An 18225-nucleotide genomic window follows, 5' to 3' on the forward strand; every position below is an offset into this window, starting at 1 on the left:
AGCTTTAGATGTTTTAGCAGCACGCCCAAGACAGCTTGGAAACCGTTCCCTGCAGAGAACGTTCACCAAACCATCTTGCCCCTGGCGCCAACACACAACAAGGTTGTGTTAACAACACAAACCAGCATTACTAACACTAATACCCATGCCTGAAGACACAGGGCCTACCTGAGTACAAGCTGGCCCGACAGCCAGCCTTGTACAGCTGAACCTCGATGTGCAGTCATCAAACGAGGAACATCACAGGCCCGTCGTGTCGCCGAAAACATGCGTCGAAGATGCCAGGGGCCAGCAACCTCCGGTAAGCTTCCAACATTATTAATCTTCCTTAATCTTTTCATTCCGCTAGCTCGTATGGTGCACGCATCCAACACGCTGGGACGAAAATAGAGGAAGGGTGTTTCATGACCAGGGTCATGGTTATATGGGCGGTGGCCACCATAAGGGGCGGGGCCCCATACAGGTGGGGTGCATGTGTTTTTGTTCGTGGGAGATACATTAGGTATCACAGGAGATATGAGTATCTCGTAAGGCTCAGAGCGGGACGCGATGCTATACGATATATAACCATTGTTTATAAAGTCTCATTATGAAATTTAATGATTTGGTTTACTATAAAACTATGCAAATAATGTACAGAGCTAAAGCAAAGTTACTCCCAGATGGGGTGCAAAGGTTTTTTTCAACACATGAAAGAAAATATGATTTGAGATATTTGTAAATTTACTGTTCAAAAAGCTAAGAAAGGGATTAAAAGGAGGTGTATTTCTATTATTGGGGTTAACTTGTGGAACAATGCGGATATACAGTTAAGAATGAGTAATTCGATTTTGGTTTTTAAGAAAATGGTTTGTAAAGCTATTTTTGAAAACTACAAGGGTGAATAACACTGTTTTGTTTGCTTTTTTTCTTCTTTTATAATACTGTTTTTGAATCTACATTTTTGTATTTTTTTGTAAAGCTAAATTTTGAAAAACTACAAGGGTGAATAATACAGTTTTGCTTGCTTTTTTTCTTTTCTTTAGAATACTGTTTGAGTAAAAAAATTTGTATTTTTTGGTAAGAATATAGGACAGACACATATAAGCACTATGCTTCAGTCTGTTCCTTTTCAGTCACTGTAAATAATCAAATATTGATAAATGTTTCAAGTTTCTTTAATAGTTGTCAATTGTCATACAGAAGTACAGAATACTTTTATACAAAATGCTTCTTTCTGTTATGCTCCAGAGACTGTGCTAGACAAAAGATAAGTATGAAATAAAATAGTATAGCATGTAAAAATAGAAGTAAAAAATAGAAGTCACGTATGTACAGTGTTCAGTATATACATATGTACAATGTTCGATGCAGAATAGAAGTAACTGAGTTACCATACAATATACAATATACTATGCAATATACTAATATACTATATAGTGCAAAGCAGAAATGGGATGAGGTACAATTTAGGTACAATTTACAGTAAGGTGTACTGAGGTATGGGTTGTAGTGTAAATCCTTTACCAATAAATATAAAGTGTGTTTAGGTGTTCTAAAGTGTGGAGAGTGGGTGCTGCAGTGAGTTGTTTGATGATGATGTATATTGTACTGTGTGTGATGACTGAAAAAATGAACTACTACTACTACTACTATTGTTGAACAAAAATACAGATAAAACCGCGAGACCAGACGTATTAAAATTCAACTCTAAAGAGTTGTTCAACTAAAGTTGGATTCAATTTAAACTGTAGGTAGAAAAGAGAAGATTTACGAGTCACTATTTTGTACACGCACATTTTATCAAGATATCTTCACACGCACATACAAGGCATGACTAACTATGTTGATTGTGGCTGCAATTCTGAATGGCTTGTTTCAAGAGGGAGGGATCTTGTCTCAGCTGAACTGCAGAAAATGCACATACTTTTGCAAAACACCGGAAAATGCAATTTTAACAATAGGAAAATGTAAAGGAGCACGTCAACATTATGGGAAATGTGCTTGCTTACCATCTTCTACAGAGTCAGACAAGAAGATGGATACCAGAAAGCGCATACGCTTCCATTCATTTGTACTGAGCTAGGCTAGCTTGCAGCCAGATAGCTTTCTACTAAATGCACAGAGGACATTGGTTTCCATCTTCTTCTGAAGCACATTTCCCATAATGTTAGCATGTTACTTTAACAGATACATTCATATCTGTTAATACATTGATATTGTTGAATGTACTGTATGGTACCATCTATTAATTTGTTGATATAACAGATTTCCCTGACAACATTATTGCTGGTTATCTGTGACTGTGCAGATGAACTCTCAAGTTGTTGGTTATCTATGACTGTGCAGATGGACTCTCAAGTTGCTGGTTGTGACTGCGCAAATGGACTCTCATGTTGCTCCTTTCAGCAAATCTCTTGTCACACCTAGGACACTGGAAGGGTTTCTCTCCCGTGTGTGTTCGCCTGTGCCTTGTCAGCGCACCCGCAGTATGGAGGCGTTTCTCACAGTCAGGACAGGCGTACCGACGCTCTCCTGTGTGATATCGCTGATGTGCTTTCAGTCTATCTGATGTTGCGTAATCCTTTCCACAAACATCACAATGATAAGGCCGCTCCCCTGTGTGCTGGCGTGAGTGAACCAACAAGGCCCCGGAGTCAAGGAAGCCCTTCCCACAGTCACTACACAGATATGGTCTCTCTCCTGAATGCACCCGGAGGTGTACATTTAGGATGTTCTTTTGTATAAATTTCTTTTCACATAATGTACAGGCGTACGGGCGCTCCCCGGTGTGGGTGCGCAGATGGGATATTAATATTGGTTTACTCCTAAAGGCTCTGCCACAATAGGAGCAGAGATGAGGCTTATGGCCAGTATGAATCTGGAGATGATTCGCCAGAGTATACTTCGATTTGAATCTGCTCTCACACTGGTGGCACTTGAACAGACTCACCGAGCTGTGAACAGTATTTTCATGTCGTTTCATATCATAGTTGCTTCCAAAACTCTTCCCACACTGAGGACAGGAGTGTTTCCTGGCTATTTTGAGCGGCTCCAAGCTGTGAATGGTATTTACATGTCGTTTCATAGCACAGTTGCTTCCAAAACTCTTCCCACACTGAGGACAGGAGTGTTTCTCGCCTATTTTGAGCGGCTTCACCGAGCTGTGAACAGTATTTTCATGTCGTTTCACATCACGGTCGCTTCCAAAACTCTTCCCACACTGAGGACAGGGGTGTTTCTCGGCTATTTTGAGCGACTTCACCAAGCTGTGAACAGAATTTATATGTCGTTTCACATCACGGTCGCTTACAAAACTCTTCCCACACTGAGGACAGAGGTGTTTCTTGGTTATCTTGATCGGCTTCACCAAGTTGTGAACAGAACTTAGATGATTCTTCAGATAGGCCTCTGTTTTGAATCGCTTGTCACACAGGTTGCACTCAAACAGCTTCTCTAATGTGTGAACAGTTTCTTGATGATGTTTCATATCCCAGAGTCTTCTGAAACTCTTCCCACACTGAGGACAGGAGTGTTTCTTGGTTATGATCGGCTTCACCAAGCTGTGAACAGAATTTACATGTCGTTTCATATCATAGTTGTTTCCAAAACTCTTCCCACACTGAGGACAGGGGTGTTTCTTGGTTATCTTGGTAGAACAGCTGTTGGGTCTACAGGATGGTAGGAGGTCTTCAGCTCCATCTCCTGTAGAGTCCTGGATCCTTTCAGACCCTGGATTTCGGTCCTTTCTCCTGAGGTGACATTTCACCTTCCTCTCATTATTAACTGGGACCTCCGACTCCAAGCAGATGTTCTCCGGGACGAGCAGGTCAACAGGAACTTCTGGTACCAGACAAGGGAAGAGAAACAGGGTTACAGACAGAGAAAGGAGGCAGAATGGCCGCACGTCAGAGGTGTATGTTTGAGCAGCAGACAAACCAAGCCTGTGGTGTGAACAGCAGTGCCGTTAAAATGTAGTAGTAGTAGTCGTTTATTGTCCCGTATAAAGTACAGGTACATTACAGTGAGATGCTTTTTTCTGTTTTGCTCCCAAGAGTGTGAGATCATAGGATGCTTGGTTCATACACATACAGCTCATTATAGTAATATTCCACAATTATTACATTTTAGATAGTAATAATGGCACAAAACATAAAATCACAGACATGCGCTTTATTGATACATGCAGGACTAGCCTTGAGACAAACGTATGCGTATCACCGCTGCACACAGAGAGGCAGCCGACAGTGCGGCGCCATTATGCGGAGGGAGGGGGGGGGGGGTTGGGAGGGCAATGTCCTGACCACAGTTGCAGCAGGTAGGCTCTAAACAACATTTGCTGTTAGCTGGGGGGTGGGGGTTGGGAGGGCGAGACGGCAACATCCTGGTGGCCCCCCCCCAGCCACAGTAGCTCCGCTGCCATGTTTGGACGTGGAAGTAAAGCAGCGGCCATTCAATGTTTCTACAATACTTTCACTTGCAGTATGTGTCAGAGTTTGGGGGACCTGCTACGTACACAGTCATAACTCGTCAACTGTTAATCGGGGGGGGGGTCTCAGAAGGTAGAGTGGTCCCGTGGTAGTCGGAAGGTTCCCAGTTTGATTCCCACTCCTCCCGGGCAGCGTGTTGATGTGTTCTTGAGCGAGACACTTCACCCCTAATTGCTCCCGATGAGCAGGTTGGCAACTTGCATGATTGCCTCCGCCATCGGTGTGTGAATGTGTGAATGTGAGGAACAGAAATTGTGAAGCACTTTGGATAAAAGTGCTATATAAATGCACCATTCACAATTTAATCCAGTCATTGTAACGATGCACATTGGTCGAGAAGAGGCAACGGACCACTTCTGCTGAGGCGTTGTGAGAGACCTCTTCCTACAGAGAAGACCAGGATGACAGCCCAAGGTCTCAGAGCTGTGCTCCGGCAGCAGCAACACTTTGCCCACATCTCGGAATTTACCACAGAGACATCCAACATGTTGCGGGGGAAAGCAACACGGTCACTGTCTTTCCTGGGCCGTCGGTGGTACGAGTCACCTGCGCATCGACTACACCAGCAAGCTTCTGACCCTGACATCCAGGCCAACAAACAGGACGGCCATCATGAGCCTGCAGCTTGCCAACCTTCAGTTTGACAATGCCAGCCATTTCAATGTTGTATGATGTCCCTACCACCAGACATTCGCACCCCAGTGGACTGGTGGCAAAGATTTCGTTTGGCTTTCCATGGTCTCCACACGCAGGCAGTAAACCCTCTCAGAAATCTGTTGTGGTTTGAGACGCCCAAGACTCTGTCAACGTGGACCTAGTAGGACCTCTTCCTCTAACCCGCGGGTTCATGCACCTGCTCACTATGGTGGACAGGACCACCAGGTAGACAGAGGCCGTTTCTCTGGTTTCAACGACAATAGCTGGTGTGGGTCAGGTGTTCATTAGCACCCTGTGTCCGTGTTACGTATTACTCTCACATGGTGGAGGGATACTTACTGTCTGTGGTGCATATTCACATTGTGGTTGTAGTGTGCTGTGTCACTAATTGGTGGTTGTGATTGACACACTGTTTCTTTGTTTTTGTTGTAATAAAAATTGCCACTTTTTGTGATTAGGCACCACACCCTATGTAAGCAGGCCAGAGTGCAGTCTACAGCAGTTCTCTCGCAGCTGTCTCTCATCACAGTCGCTCGTCACAGTTCTCCAGAGCCTGACCAGCTCTGAACCTTTCCACCCTTTTTGCTGCTATTTTTGACCATGTGCTTTACTTTATTTATATCCTGAACTATGGAGTCTGGAGCACCCAGCTCCCCCATTATTTTGTTCTCTAGCTAGTTGTTGCTAATAAATATAGTTGTTTTGATACCACTTGTCCGTTTTCCTGTGTCCACCTGCTTACATTCAAGGCCTACTGGGGAAACAAGCCATATTTTCCTGACTGCTCAGGCCTTATAAAGGGGAATCTGGCATTATAAGAAAGATAGTATGAGTAAACATCCGGAATACGTCATGTCATGATGTCTAGATGTAGCAGTACTGTCTACCTGTATGTCATATGTTATGATGAATTGAAAATGGGGGACCCTGATGTAAACAAGACCAAAGTGTGTATTGAGCTGTACTGTATTGTACCCATTCTGCAATCTGTTAATAAAGTTTTCAATCAATCAATCAAGCCTCACCTGGGTCATCATATGGCTCATCGCGATCGGAGAAATCTCCGTCATCATCAAAGTTTTCAAGATCACGGTTGTTGGCCATTTTGAGTTTGACCAGTACTGCAAGTAAAAAGTACATTATGAGGATAGCATGTTTCATACATCCATTAATGTGAATGACTTCAGGAGGGACTCAAGGGACTCAATCGGCAACATTGCCTGACCGCAGCAGCTTGAACAGGCTGTTGTTGGGGTGGTGGGGGTCTTTCATTATTCTGCAGGCTCTGTATTTGCACCTCCTGCAGGGGTGGTAGTGCGATACCCGTAGTACGCTCTGCTGAGTGCAAAACTCTCTGGAGTGCCTTCCTGTACTGGGCCGTGCTGTTTCCAAACCAGGCAGTGATGTTTCCAGTCAGAATGCTCTCTACAGCCCAGGAATAGAAGGAGTGGAGTATCTTCCCGATACTCTGAACTTCCTTAACTGTCTCAGGTGACAGAGGCGCTGTTTCGCCTTTTTCACCACAGAATCTGTGTGTTGTGATGTGGACTCCCAGGTACTTGAAACTGCTCACCCTGTCCACGGTAGCCCCATTTATCCGCAGTGACGTGTGCGTCACCTGCTGTATTCTCCTAAAATCCATGATCAGCTCTTTGGTTTTATCAATGTTCAGGAGTAGGCTGTTATCCCGGCACCAGCGTGCCAGTTCATCAACCTCCTCCCAATAGGCCTTCTTGTCATTGTTAGAGATCAGCCCCACCACCATGTGTCGTCCGCAAACTTCACTATGGAGTTGGAGCTGAACCTGGCCACACAGTCATGTGTGTAGAGTGAATACAGCAGGGGGCTCAGCACGCAGTAGATTGAAATAAAGGTGTTCTATTTCTATTTCAACCTGATTCAATTGGATCTTTGTTTCCATATGAAGTATCATAAAATGTATCATGTATAATTTATTAAATGTATCATAAATATATTAACATTATAGACCAGAACATTACCTCAAGTGACTTTACTTTGCAGTAACATTGAATTTGTCAACATGCTTCCCACCACTGATAATGGGCTTTGGACTGAAGACTTTATTATTTATTATGTCAATGTTTCATTTAGGACACCTCCTACATTTACTGATGTAACTCCCTGACCATGCATGCTATATTTACACATGTGGTATTGCTGGATTCAGCACAACCACACCTTTCAGAAGAAGCCCTCATCTGTGTTTCTATGACAATCCATGGCAGAGCTACTACAAAGTAAATGAGAACATTCTGCATAGATATAATTTTTTTACATTTCCGCTTATTTTAAGTATGTGTACATAGGTATATATTTCCTACATGCATAAAGATATTCACACCCAGGTTCTTCTATTAGGTTAAGCAACTGTCTGACTGCTAGCATGTCAAGTTTGAAAGCTATTAATCTACATGAGTTTATATGTCTCAACTCCCATACGGCCAGGCTATATTTAGGTTATTTTTGCCTTTGGGGGTGTATAACAATATCTATCAATTTAACAAGTTTCGCAGTCAAATATTTGTATACAAGAATCCATTTCATATATGGGAGACCCTAGAGATGAGGAAAAACATTCTTGTGTTTTGTTCTACCTCCGGTAGGGGTATCTCAACATTTTGGGGGCATTGTCACTAGGCTATTAGGCCAAGTCAATTTAGGATTGAATGTAACAGTCCGACATCCCCTGGCCACTAGACCACTGGCCAAACCCTGAGGTTCTGGCTGGGCATCCGGCACCTGCCAAACCACTGAACCTGGGTGGGATGAGTTAGCCAGCGCCCCTAATAGACTTACAATGCAGGTTTTATTAGGTCTGTGGCGAATGTGTGTAATGGCTAGATACAAAGGTGAGTAACAGAATTCACATACTTCATTATTAGCATCGTTAGTCACTGAATCCAATTAAGGTTTATGGCATCAACCAATGTAAACTGTGATTTGAAAGCCAAATCTCTGCCACGTTCAAATGATACGAATACCTTAAAATAGCTAGTCACATTTTGAGATTAATTCATATATGATGTTATCATTCATTTGGATCGGAATTACATCCTAAATATCACAAAAAAACGAATGTATTATCCAACCATATTGTACACACCTGTTGTATTCTCCATAGTGTGTTCATCTTCATCTTCATCTTCATCTTTGATCACCTTTGAGGTGAGTTTAGATGCAAGTGTTGACAGGATGGTGTCTGACTGGAAGGAGAACTGATCTGAAGAACAGAAAGCTGTGGTGTTAGTAACACAATTCTGTTTAAGAGAACTAATAGTACTAGTGTTGCTTTTGAATGAAATACAGTCAAGAATAATTTAACAGGAAAACGTAAATAAGAAAAGTTTGCTTACTTTTTGTCATCTTTGTATGCTGTCTGTGATGCTGCAGAAGAGTCTTCAGATCCTCAGGGTCTGAGAGAAACTGCTGACCTTCATCTGAGTCCAGCAGAACGGTGGAGGAACTGGACGCTATCTGAAAAAGATGGAATGATGTCATCACTGACTTAATCCTCTTTATTCTAAGTGAGACATAATCCTCTTTATTCTGAGTGGGACATAATTTAAGAAACAGAACCGTTCAAAACAACAGACATCTAATTTATTAGAGACTTATATGAACATAGAGGTGTCAACTCTGGATTTTAATAACATCTAGGTCACAATAACATTTCTTCTGAAAAAAAATGTTGTGGAATTCCTCCCCCCTCAGGGGCGATAATGTCATGGGTATGTTCAAAACATTGAGATGCTTTTGAAGCCTAACATATAGGGCTCTGGAAGTTGAGTTGCTGTTGAAGCCTCATATATAGGGCTCTGGAAGTTAAGTTGTTGTTGAAGCCTAACATATAGGGCTCTGGAAGTTGAGTTGCTGTTGAAGCCTAACATATAGGGCTCTGCAAGTTGAGTTGCTGTTGAAGCCTAACATATAGGGCTCTGGAAGTTGAGTTGCTGTTGAAGCCTAACATATAGGGCTCTGGAAGTTGAGTTGTTGTTGAAGCCTAACATATAGGGCTCTGCAAGTTGAGTTGCTGTTGAAGCCTAACATATAGGGCTCTGGAAGTTGAGTTGCTGTTGAAGCCTAACATATAGGGCTCTGCAAGTTGAGTTGCTGTTGAAGCCTAACATATAGGACTCTGGAAGTTGAGTTGCTGTTGAAGCCTAACATATAGGACTCTGGAAGTTGAGTTGCTGTTGAAGCCTAACATATAGGGCTCTGCAAGTTGAGTTGCTGTTGAAGCCTAACATATAGGGCTCTGGAAGTTGAGTTGTTGTTGGAGCCTAACACTAGCCTGCCACTTTCGCCATATATTATTGGTTGTTGCATTGAACAGACCACTTAATGCACTGGCAACTCACAGAGTCTAGATGACTTGTATTTCCAAACAAGGTGTGCCAGAATTGCCTAGTAATAACAATCTTTAAATATCCTTAGGCAATAGCGATCTTTAAATGCTTGAGGTGCAAACATTTCACCTGCTTAGTTCATACAATCTAATTTTAACTAAGAGATTTGCTGGAAGAAGTGTCGCTTTTGTGCATAGATCACTAGATTAATCAGCTTATAATTAGGGATGTCCGATATTATCAGCCTAACGATATTGGCATAAAAATGTGATATAGGAAAATATCAGTATCGGTTTTCACAAAAAAAATAGAAATGATTAGATTTATTTAACCTTTATTTACCCAGGCAAGCAAGTAAGAACAAATTATTATTTTATTTATTGTCAAAGTATGCATAATATTGTGTTAATTACACGACAAGAGATATGTAATGTTAATTACCTGAAATTATTCAGTTTTTGGGGGGGGCCCTGCATATATCGGTATCGGCTGATATCGGTATCGGAAATTAAGAGTTGGACAATATCGGTATCGGTAAAAAAGCCAATATCGAGCACCCCTACTTATAATACATGCATACGTTTGAATTTCTTGGTTGAAACAGATGACACTGGCGAAATGGATGTTAAATGTCTCATTAAGTATTAGGCTACAATCTTAAACAATTTTATTTAGCATTTTTACAGCTTTTTCCAGGTCAGACTTGACCGACAGAGAGCAGAGAGAGGAAGGTCGGGAGAAGATATTGGGGGGGGGGGGGGGGGGGGGGGGACCTGCGGCAAATGTACGTTGGGTTCGGGAGACGAACCCGGGTCGACCGTGTAGATCTGCAGTGCAGTAACGTGGTGCGCCACCCTGGAGCCCAGATTTAGGACTGTTCTGATGGCACAATATTGATGTAACTAAAAGATTTGCTGGGGGGGGGGGGGTACTTTTCAATTGGCGGCTTGCCCCAGAAGTCTGGCGTCAACTTCCTAGCGCAAGGCATGCTGGAGAACTGAGTATCTGGACACATTTAGGAATCCGGTAACTCTGTTTTGCCCTCTGCTGATTTTATCTACAGGGTTGGTGCCCAATCCAAGCAGTTATGTTAACAAGACTGGTCTAAAAGTCTAATCTGATAACAAGGTTTTTTAACAGTCTAATCTGGTCTAACAGTCTAATCTGGTCTAACAGTCTAATCTGATAACAAGTCTTTAACAGTATAATCTGATCTAACAGTCTAATCTGATAACAAGGTTTTAACAGTCTGATCTGGTCTAACAGTCTAATCTGATAACAATGTTTTAACAGTCTAATCTGGTCTAACAGTCTAATCTGATAACACGGTTTTAACAGTCTAATCTGGTCTAACAGTCTAATCTGATAAGAAGTCTTTAACAGTCTAATCTGGTCTTTTTGTATTACATTTTTTATGCTCGCTTATGCCTGTATTTTTTACTGTTGTGAAGCACTTTGAACTGCAACTTCTGTATGAAAAGTGCTATACAAATAAAGTTATTATTATTATTATTAATAGTGTAATTTGTTAACAAGACTGGTAGTGGTCTGAGCAGTCTAATCTGCACCGAAAGGAAACTGGCTGTGTGTTTCCATGGTAACATAGCTACGTCAAATGTTTAAGGTCTTTGGAAGACCACAAGGCAGCAATAATTTCCACTGGAGAACGTTGAGATTGCAAATGTCATGAAAAAGAGGATAGTGTGAATACATACAGTTTAATATTGAATACGCCAAGCTCCAACAGATGACCTTCCAGATATACTTCATCAACTAGTGGAATGCACATGGCATGGTCTTTATGCATAACGTTACCTGTGAAAAACTTGGCATTGGCAGCAACTCCTCCAGTCTGGAGAGGAACTCCCACACCAGGATTTGTAATGCTGTGTCAAAACAGGCACCATATTGGACTGGGAACACATCCTTCATGTAACAAAACACAAAAAAATGTATAAAAATTATTAGTTTGTGTTCCACTTTACAAATAATTAAGAAAAGAGGCTTGTGGGAGTAGCAGCACACCTTACCTTGAAAAAGTCTTTCCTTTCAGATGGTTTATCAAGCAAAGTTTGGACCAGCTCCACAAACACTTGCTTTGAAATCTCCACATTTTCTTCTAGTTCCTGTCATGAAACATAAACACCTCATTACATGAACACCAATATCTTATTTTGAGTGGTCCCTAGAGAAAAAACTAAGTTAATATTGATCGACAGAATGTATGAATGAATGGCAGCAAGGCAGACAGACGCTGTAATTTACAGATGTTAAACTACCTCTTCTTGCATGCAGTTTGTTGTCCACTGACGGAGAGTGTTTATGTTGTCCTGGATGGCCTGAGGGTCAAATGTCTCCACTCTCTGCAACAACTCCAGGGTGAGCTGAGGAACACAAACCATTAGATTTTTGTTAGGGATGCACCAACATCAATACTGGCATCAGATATCAGACCGATTCCAGGCTAAAGCGGGGTTGCTTTAATTTATGATTCCAAGCTCAACTTTCTCTCCGACTCAAATTGTAAGTTTTCCTCCTTTAAGGTGCTCCCGATGAGTCCCTCTCCCCCTATCAGAAAGTGTGGTGGTCTGTCCTTTATCGTCCACCAGGCCCTTACTCCCTTTAAAAATAAAATGTGTTCTTCACTTTCATCTCTGAGCTTGTTACTCGTACGGATAACCTACTAATTGTTGGTGATTTTAACATTCACTCCCTTAAACAAGGCTTTTACTGACATCATTCACTCTTTTGGTCTCGTTCAAACCTTTCACCAACCCACTCACCGAGGTTAACCCACACCCTTGACTTAGTCCTAGCCCGCGGTCTCACTATGTCAGACTTGACCGTCTCTCCTGCCCTATCAGACCATTACCTCATCAAAGTTAATTTGACAGTTTCTCACGCAGATAGCGTGAAATCCTACATGAGCCGTTGTATTAATGCCTCCACTGTCCCAGCTCTTGTTCAATACCTACCGGATACCCTCTCTCCCTTCCTTTCTTATTCCGGTCCCCTTGATCTGTTTACAGATAAGCTCAACGCCGCCCTTTGTAGCACGCTTGACACTGTCGCTCCTCTAAAGCCTAAAAAGAAACGTGGTCAGCAAAAACAAACTCCCTGGTTTACAGAGGAAACTCGTACCATGAAAAAGGCATGCCGCAATCTTGGAACATAAATGGCGCTCGACCAAACTCGAAGTGTTCCGCCTTGTTCCGCCTTGTGACTGCAACTTGTTCCTGTTTGCGGACGACTCAGCCCTGCTGGTCTCTGACAAGAACAAGTTACAGGTTGAAAAAACCCTCAGCTCGGAACTAGGCAAAATCTGCATATGGCTCGCCGACAACAAACTATCATTACACATGGGCAAAACAGAGTCCATTCTCTTCGGTTCAAATAACAAACTCAGCAAAACCGACGGCTTCTCAGTTACAGTGGGTGACAATATTGTCACAAGGAAAGATGAAATTACCTACCTGGGTTCCATCCTAGAGGCTAATCTTTCCTGTGACAAAATGGCATCCAATGTAATAAAAAAAGTCAATCAACGAACTCGATTCTTGTACTGGATCTCCTCCCTGGTAAACAAGAATACCCTGAAGACTCTGGCAGGAGCACTCATTCAAGGGTACTACGACTATGCTTGCACCTCATGGTACCAAAGCACCTCAAAGGCACTAAAAACCAAATTACAAACATCTCAAAACAAACTAGTCAGACTACTGCTTGACCTGACTCCTAGAACCCACCTCACCCCTGCACACTTTGCCAACCTAGGATGGCTTAGAGTAGACGACAGAGTACAGCAACTTGCAATGGGCCTGGTCTACAAGATACACTACACGACCAAGGTACCCATGTACATGTCAAAATACTTCCCAAAGGTCAGTGAATACCACGATCACAACACCAGAGGGAGCTCCACAAATCATGTAAAACCCAGATTCGGCTCAAACAAGGGACTAAACACGTTTCGCAATTATGCCACAACAATGTGGAACGCCCTACCCAAAGCTGTAAAGGAATGTGAATCACTACCCACCTTCAAAAACACTCTCAAAGAACACCTACGGGAGACTGCAATTCAAAACTGGCCCCTACAAATGTCCTAACCCAGTTGTACAATAAAGACCAAGCATGGCTTTGTCAGTATTCCAATGTACAGCCCCACCCAACCCCACCCCACCTACCCAACCTCCTCCAATGTACAGTTTCTATGTCAAATGTATGTCAGTATTCCAATGTACAGTGTGTCCCCCCCCCCCCCCACCTCCAATGTACAGCCCCACCCCACCTACCCAACCTCCCCCAATGCACAGTTTCTATGTCAAATGTATATACACCCTTTTTCTGGATTTTTTTAGTATCACAAACAGTACTGTATTTGAAAATCTGGTATGTCATAAATGTATAAATGTAGCAGTACTGTCTATCTGTATGTCGTGTGTGTCATATGATGAATTGAAAATGGGGGACCCTGATGGAAACAAGACGAAAGTCTTTCTCAGGTCTGCATCCTCTTAACAATTGTATGTATTGAGCTGTACTGTACTGTACCCATTCTGCAATCTGTTAATAAACTTTTCAATCAATCAATCAAAAGCCTACATGAATACAAAAGGGCATTCTCGCTTGCCAAAACCTCGTACTTTTCCAGGCTCATCAATGACAACAAAAATAACTTGAAATTTCTGTTTGATACAGTTGCAAAACTTACTCGAAACAACCAAATGCGCTAAATCCTGCGTTTTTGGCCAATGACTTCATAGAATTCTGTATCTTATAAGAGATGAAATTGATGGGTTACTCTCCATTCAGAGTCCCATTCCACCTCCAAAGGGTTTTCCCTCTGCTCTGCAATGCAGTCATACGATATCCTGCCTTGAAAACGTCTCACTTAGTGTCTTCTCAAAATTGGTTGGTGTGGCTAAACCCTCAACCTGCTCGCTTGACCCTCTTCCAGCAACTCTCCCTAAAAAACGTCTCCCAAATTTAGGTCCCGCCCTACTTAACATTTTCAACACGTCACTGTCTACAGCCGTTATTAAACCGCTACTTAAAAAAACCAAACCTCGACCGCGTAATTTAGAAAAATGACAGAACCATCGCTAAAATGGTCAATAACGCTGGCGCCATTTAGTAAAGATGGCGAAAGCTGGTGGCAGTCAAAGAGTTAACGCAGATAAAGAGTTAACGCAGAACAAGGACCTTTCATGGAAACAGAAAGAAAAATGTAGAAACCTTTACCCCAATGGAACAGTTGTCTGGTGAAGAAAATGTCAAAGCATTTTTTTAACCTTGTAGGTCTAAACGTTCCCTCTGTTGTCTTACCCCGTCCCCTCTGTTGTCTTACCCCGTCCCCTCTGTTCTCTTACCCGTGCTCTCAGTCCCAGGATGAGCTGAGCTCTCTGCCTGAAACTCAGAAGCTCTGGAACCATCTCTGTCACCAAACTGATGAACTCTGCCAGTTTTCCATACTGGTCTACACAGCGCTGCTGGGCCACCTGCCACATATATGCAGACTTCAGGCGTACTGGTGCAACCAGGAGACGCATGGACGACAGCGGGAGATTAAAACCTGCAAATAAACAGAGACTGCAGTCAAAATCAACCCAATGACAAATTATCAAACTGGGATAGTAGACTGTGGTTTAGTCACAACAAGTTCACAACCCATAAAAGAGGATGAGATTTGTAGCCAAGTGAAGTCCCACCATATTATGCTGAGTCTATACTTGATTCTGATTGGCTGGAGGGGTGATGATAGTTGAATTAAGATACATTCAAAGCGTTGATAGTAGTAGTATACTTTCGTCTTGTTTACATCAGGGTCCCCCATTTTCAATTCATCAAGAATAACGTAGGTTATTGATCAATGAATGTATTGATAGATTAGGTTTATATTACAAATGATACACCAGTAGTAGTCATGTTATGTCAAAATACTTCCCAAAGGTCAGTGAATACCACGATCACAACACCAGAGGGAGCTCCAGAAATCATGTTAAACCCAGATTCGGCTCAAACAAGGGACTAAACACGTTTAGCAATTATGCCACATCAATGTGGAACGCCCTACCTAAAGCTGTAAAGGAATGTGAATCACTACCCACTTTCAAAACCACTCTCAAAGAACACCTACGGGAGACTGCAATTCGAAACTGGCCCCTGTAAATGTCCTAACCCAACCCCCTCCAATGTACAGTAAATTACCAAGTATGGTTGTCAATATTCCAATGTACAGTTGTAGTGCCCCCCCCCCCCCACCCAACCTACTCCAATGTACAGTTTTTACGTCAAATGTATATACTCTTTTCTAGACTCTTTTTGTATCACAAACAGTACTGTATTTGCAAATCTGGTATGTCATAAATGTATAGATATAGCAGTATTGTCTATCTGTATGTCATGTTATGATGAATTGAAAATGGGGGACCCTGAAGTCGGTCGCCTGGCAAAAATCGCCCGCCGTGTGCGTTGGACAGTGAAGACTGGACACGTCAGTACTGTAGCATATTTGTAATAGTAATACAATAGCAAACACAAAAGTATGAATCTATTCCACTCACTGTGTCTCATTGTGGAAGAGGAGCCAGCAGACGATCCGCCCCGTGCTGTGAGGACGTGTTTGTAATGTATTATTCTTGTTATGTGTTGTTATCAGACAGACAAGCTACTGCTTTTCAGTTCAAATTAAAGACTCGACTGTGTTGCTGTTCATCTCTAAGGTGACTATATTATACTAACGTTATTACAAAGCCTGAATTTCACCTTTCCATGGTCACTTCTCAGCGGTTAACATAACACCCAGTTATTCATCTCTACACGACGCGTGATTTCTTCCCCGTATCCTATGTTTGCGAAGACGCTCTCTGATTGGCTAGCCGCGTACAGCGGAAGACCCTCTCTGATTGGTTTAGCGCCGAAGGGTCTCTTCCGCATATTCAACAACAGTTGATATGTTGTTCCCTAACCCTAACCTTAACCCTAAAACTCTAAGCATAACCCACTTCGAAAGAGGGCCAAAGCATAACCACTTCGAAGCAGAGAATATATATGTACAAGGCGGAAGAGACCCTTCGGAGCTAAACCAATCAGAGAGGGTCTTCGCTGTACGCGGCTAGCCAACCAGAGAGCGTCTTCGCAAACATATGCTACGGAAGAAAATCACACGTACACGACCAAAGATATATAGAACACTAGATAGCTTAAGGCGGAGTCACCAGCGTCGCTGAACCGCCGCCATCTTGCCCCAGTCAGCCTTTCTGTTACGTTCTATGGTTAGGGTGACCAGATGCAAAAAGTCCAAAAGTGGGACAACAGTAAGATTTTGGTGGGACAAAGTGGGACAGATAGATAATGTAATTTTTTTTTATTAGAATAACTGCCATGGTCTTCACTGAATAGATTTAAATCAAAGGTTAAAGGTTAAATCAAAATAAATACAAATTAAATACCACCTAACATCTGTTTTAAATATTCAAACGTCATCACTTGACAGGAATGTCTTGTGTTTGATATTCCCTGTTAACACAGAACTAGGGAAAACAGTGTAGTATAATACAAAAATAATAATACAAATAAATTGTGTTTCTATATTAGAATAACTGCCATGGTCTTCACCGAATAGATTTAAATCAAAGGTTAAAGGTTACCACAGTCGGCTGACCTGTATGAATGGGAGTGTTGTACTGTGTGATAGACACTTGTTATCTCAGCTGCAGTGACCTTGTCCGTCTGGCTATCATTGTTTGGTTTAAAAAGAAACTTATCCATAGATCTGGATGTTTCTTTTTGGTGAGCCACTTTCAAGTGAGACTCACGTCCACTGTGGCGCTTCAAGTCGTATTCTCCTCCATGCGCAATTGAAAACGAACTATGACACAAAACACAGAAAGCCTGCTGCGGATTTCCTGCCATCTGCCTCACCCAGTCATGTGTCGTTTGCCAGTCTTGGTTGTAACTGCAGGTCCGTTTCTTTTTACTGCTTTCCATCTTGAACTAGTTTGCTTGTAATGTTGTTGTGTTTTTTTGACCAATCAGATTTGCGATATGAGGTAGCGTCTCGACTCAGTCTCAGTCACGTCACAAGCAGGCAAGCAGCGCGCTAAAGTACTATAACCAATCAGAGCAATGTGTGTGGACAAGAGGCGGGTTGCTACGTTTACTGTCTGTAGGGAGGGGCTTTTAGACGCATGTTTTTTTTGGCTTCGAAAAGAGGGACATCCTCTCAATATGAGGGACGTGGGACATTTGGTCAAATGGTGGGACAGTACAACCAAAAGGGGGACACCTGGTCACCCTATCTATGGTAGCTGTTGGAGGGGCGGCGCGGGAGGCGTGCGCCACGCGCATTGTCACAGAAATACAATTGAATATCTGCATTGATATAGATGTTGTTCAACCAGCTGTGTCTGTATCTGCAAATAAACGCCCAACCCCCCATGTCTGTATGTTTGTTTATACCTATAACTATTACAATGTTGCATAATAATAATAATAATAATAATAATAATAATAATAATAATAATAATAATAATAATAATAATAATAATAATAATAATAATAATAATAATAATAATAATAATAATAATAATAATAATAATAATAATAATAATAATAATAATAATAATAATAATAATAATAATAATAATAATAATAATAATAATAATAATAATAATAATAATAATAATAATAATAATAATAATAATAATAATAATAATAATAATAATAAT

The 18225-nt window shown here is 41.9% G+C and overlaps 1 protein-coding gene across 1 annotated transcript; it reads right to left on the bottom strand.

Moving 5' to 3' along the window:
- Positions 1-1317: 1317 nt before the first annotated feature.
- Positions 1318-14928, bottom strand: LOC311242112 (uncharacterized protein; the record flags this gene model as incomplete). The annotated part of the gene is made up of 8 exons (XM_084331068.1): positions 1318-3822; positions 6152-6247; positions 8251-8367; positions 8501-8621; positions 11309-11419; positions 11524-11619; positions 11773-11877; positions 14866-14928. 8 exons carry the CDS (start codon positions 14926-14928, stop codon positions 2315-2317), a joined length of 2217 nt encoding a protein of 738 aa, XP_084187194.1. The 3' UTR covers positions 1318-2314.
- Positions 14929-18225: the final 3297 nt, after the last annotated feature.

The sequence above is a fragment of the Notolepis coatsorum genome (assembly GCF_963971535.1).
Source record: "Notolepis coatsorum genome assembly, chromosome: 15".
NCBI classification, from domain to species: Eukaryota; Metazoa; Chordata; class Actinopteri; order Aulopiformes; family Paralepididae; genus Notolepis; species Notolepis coatsorum.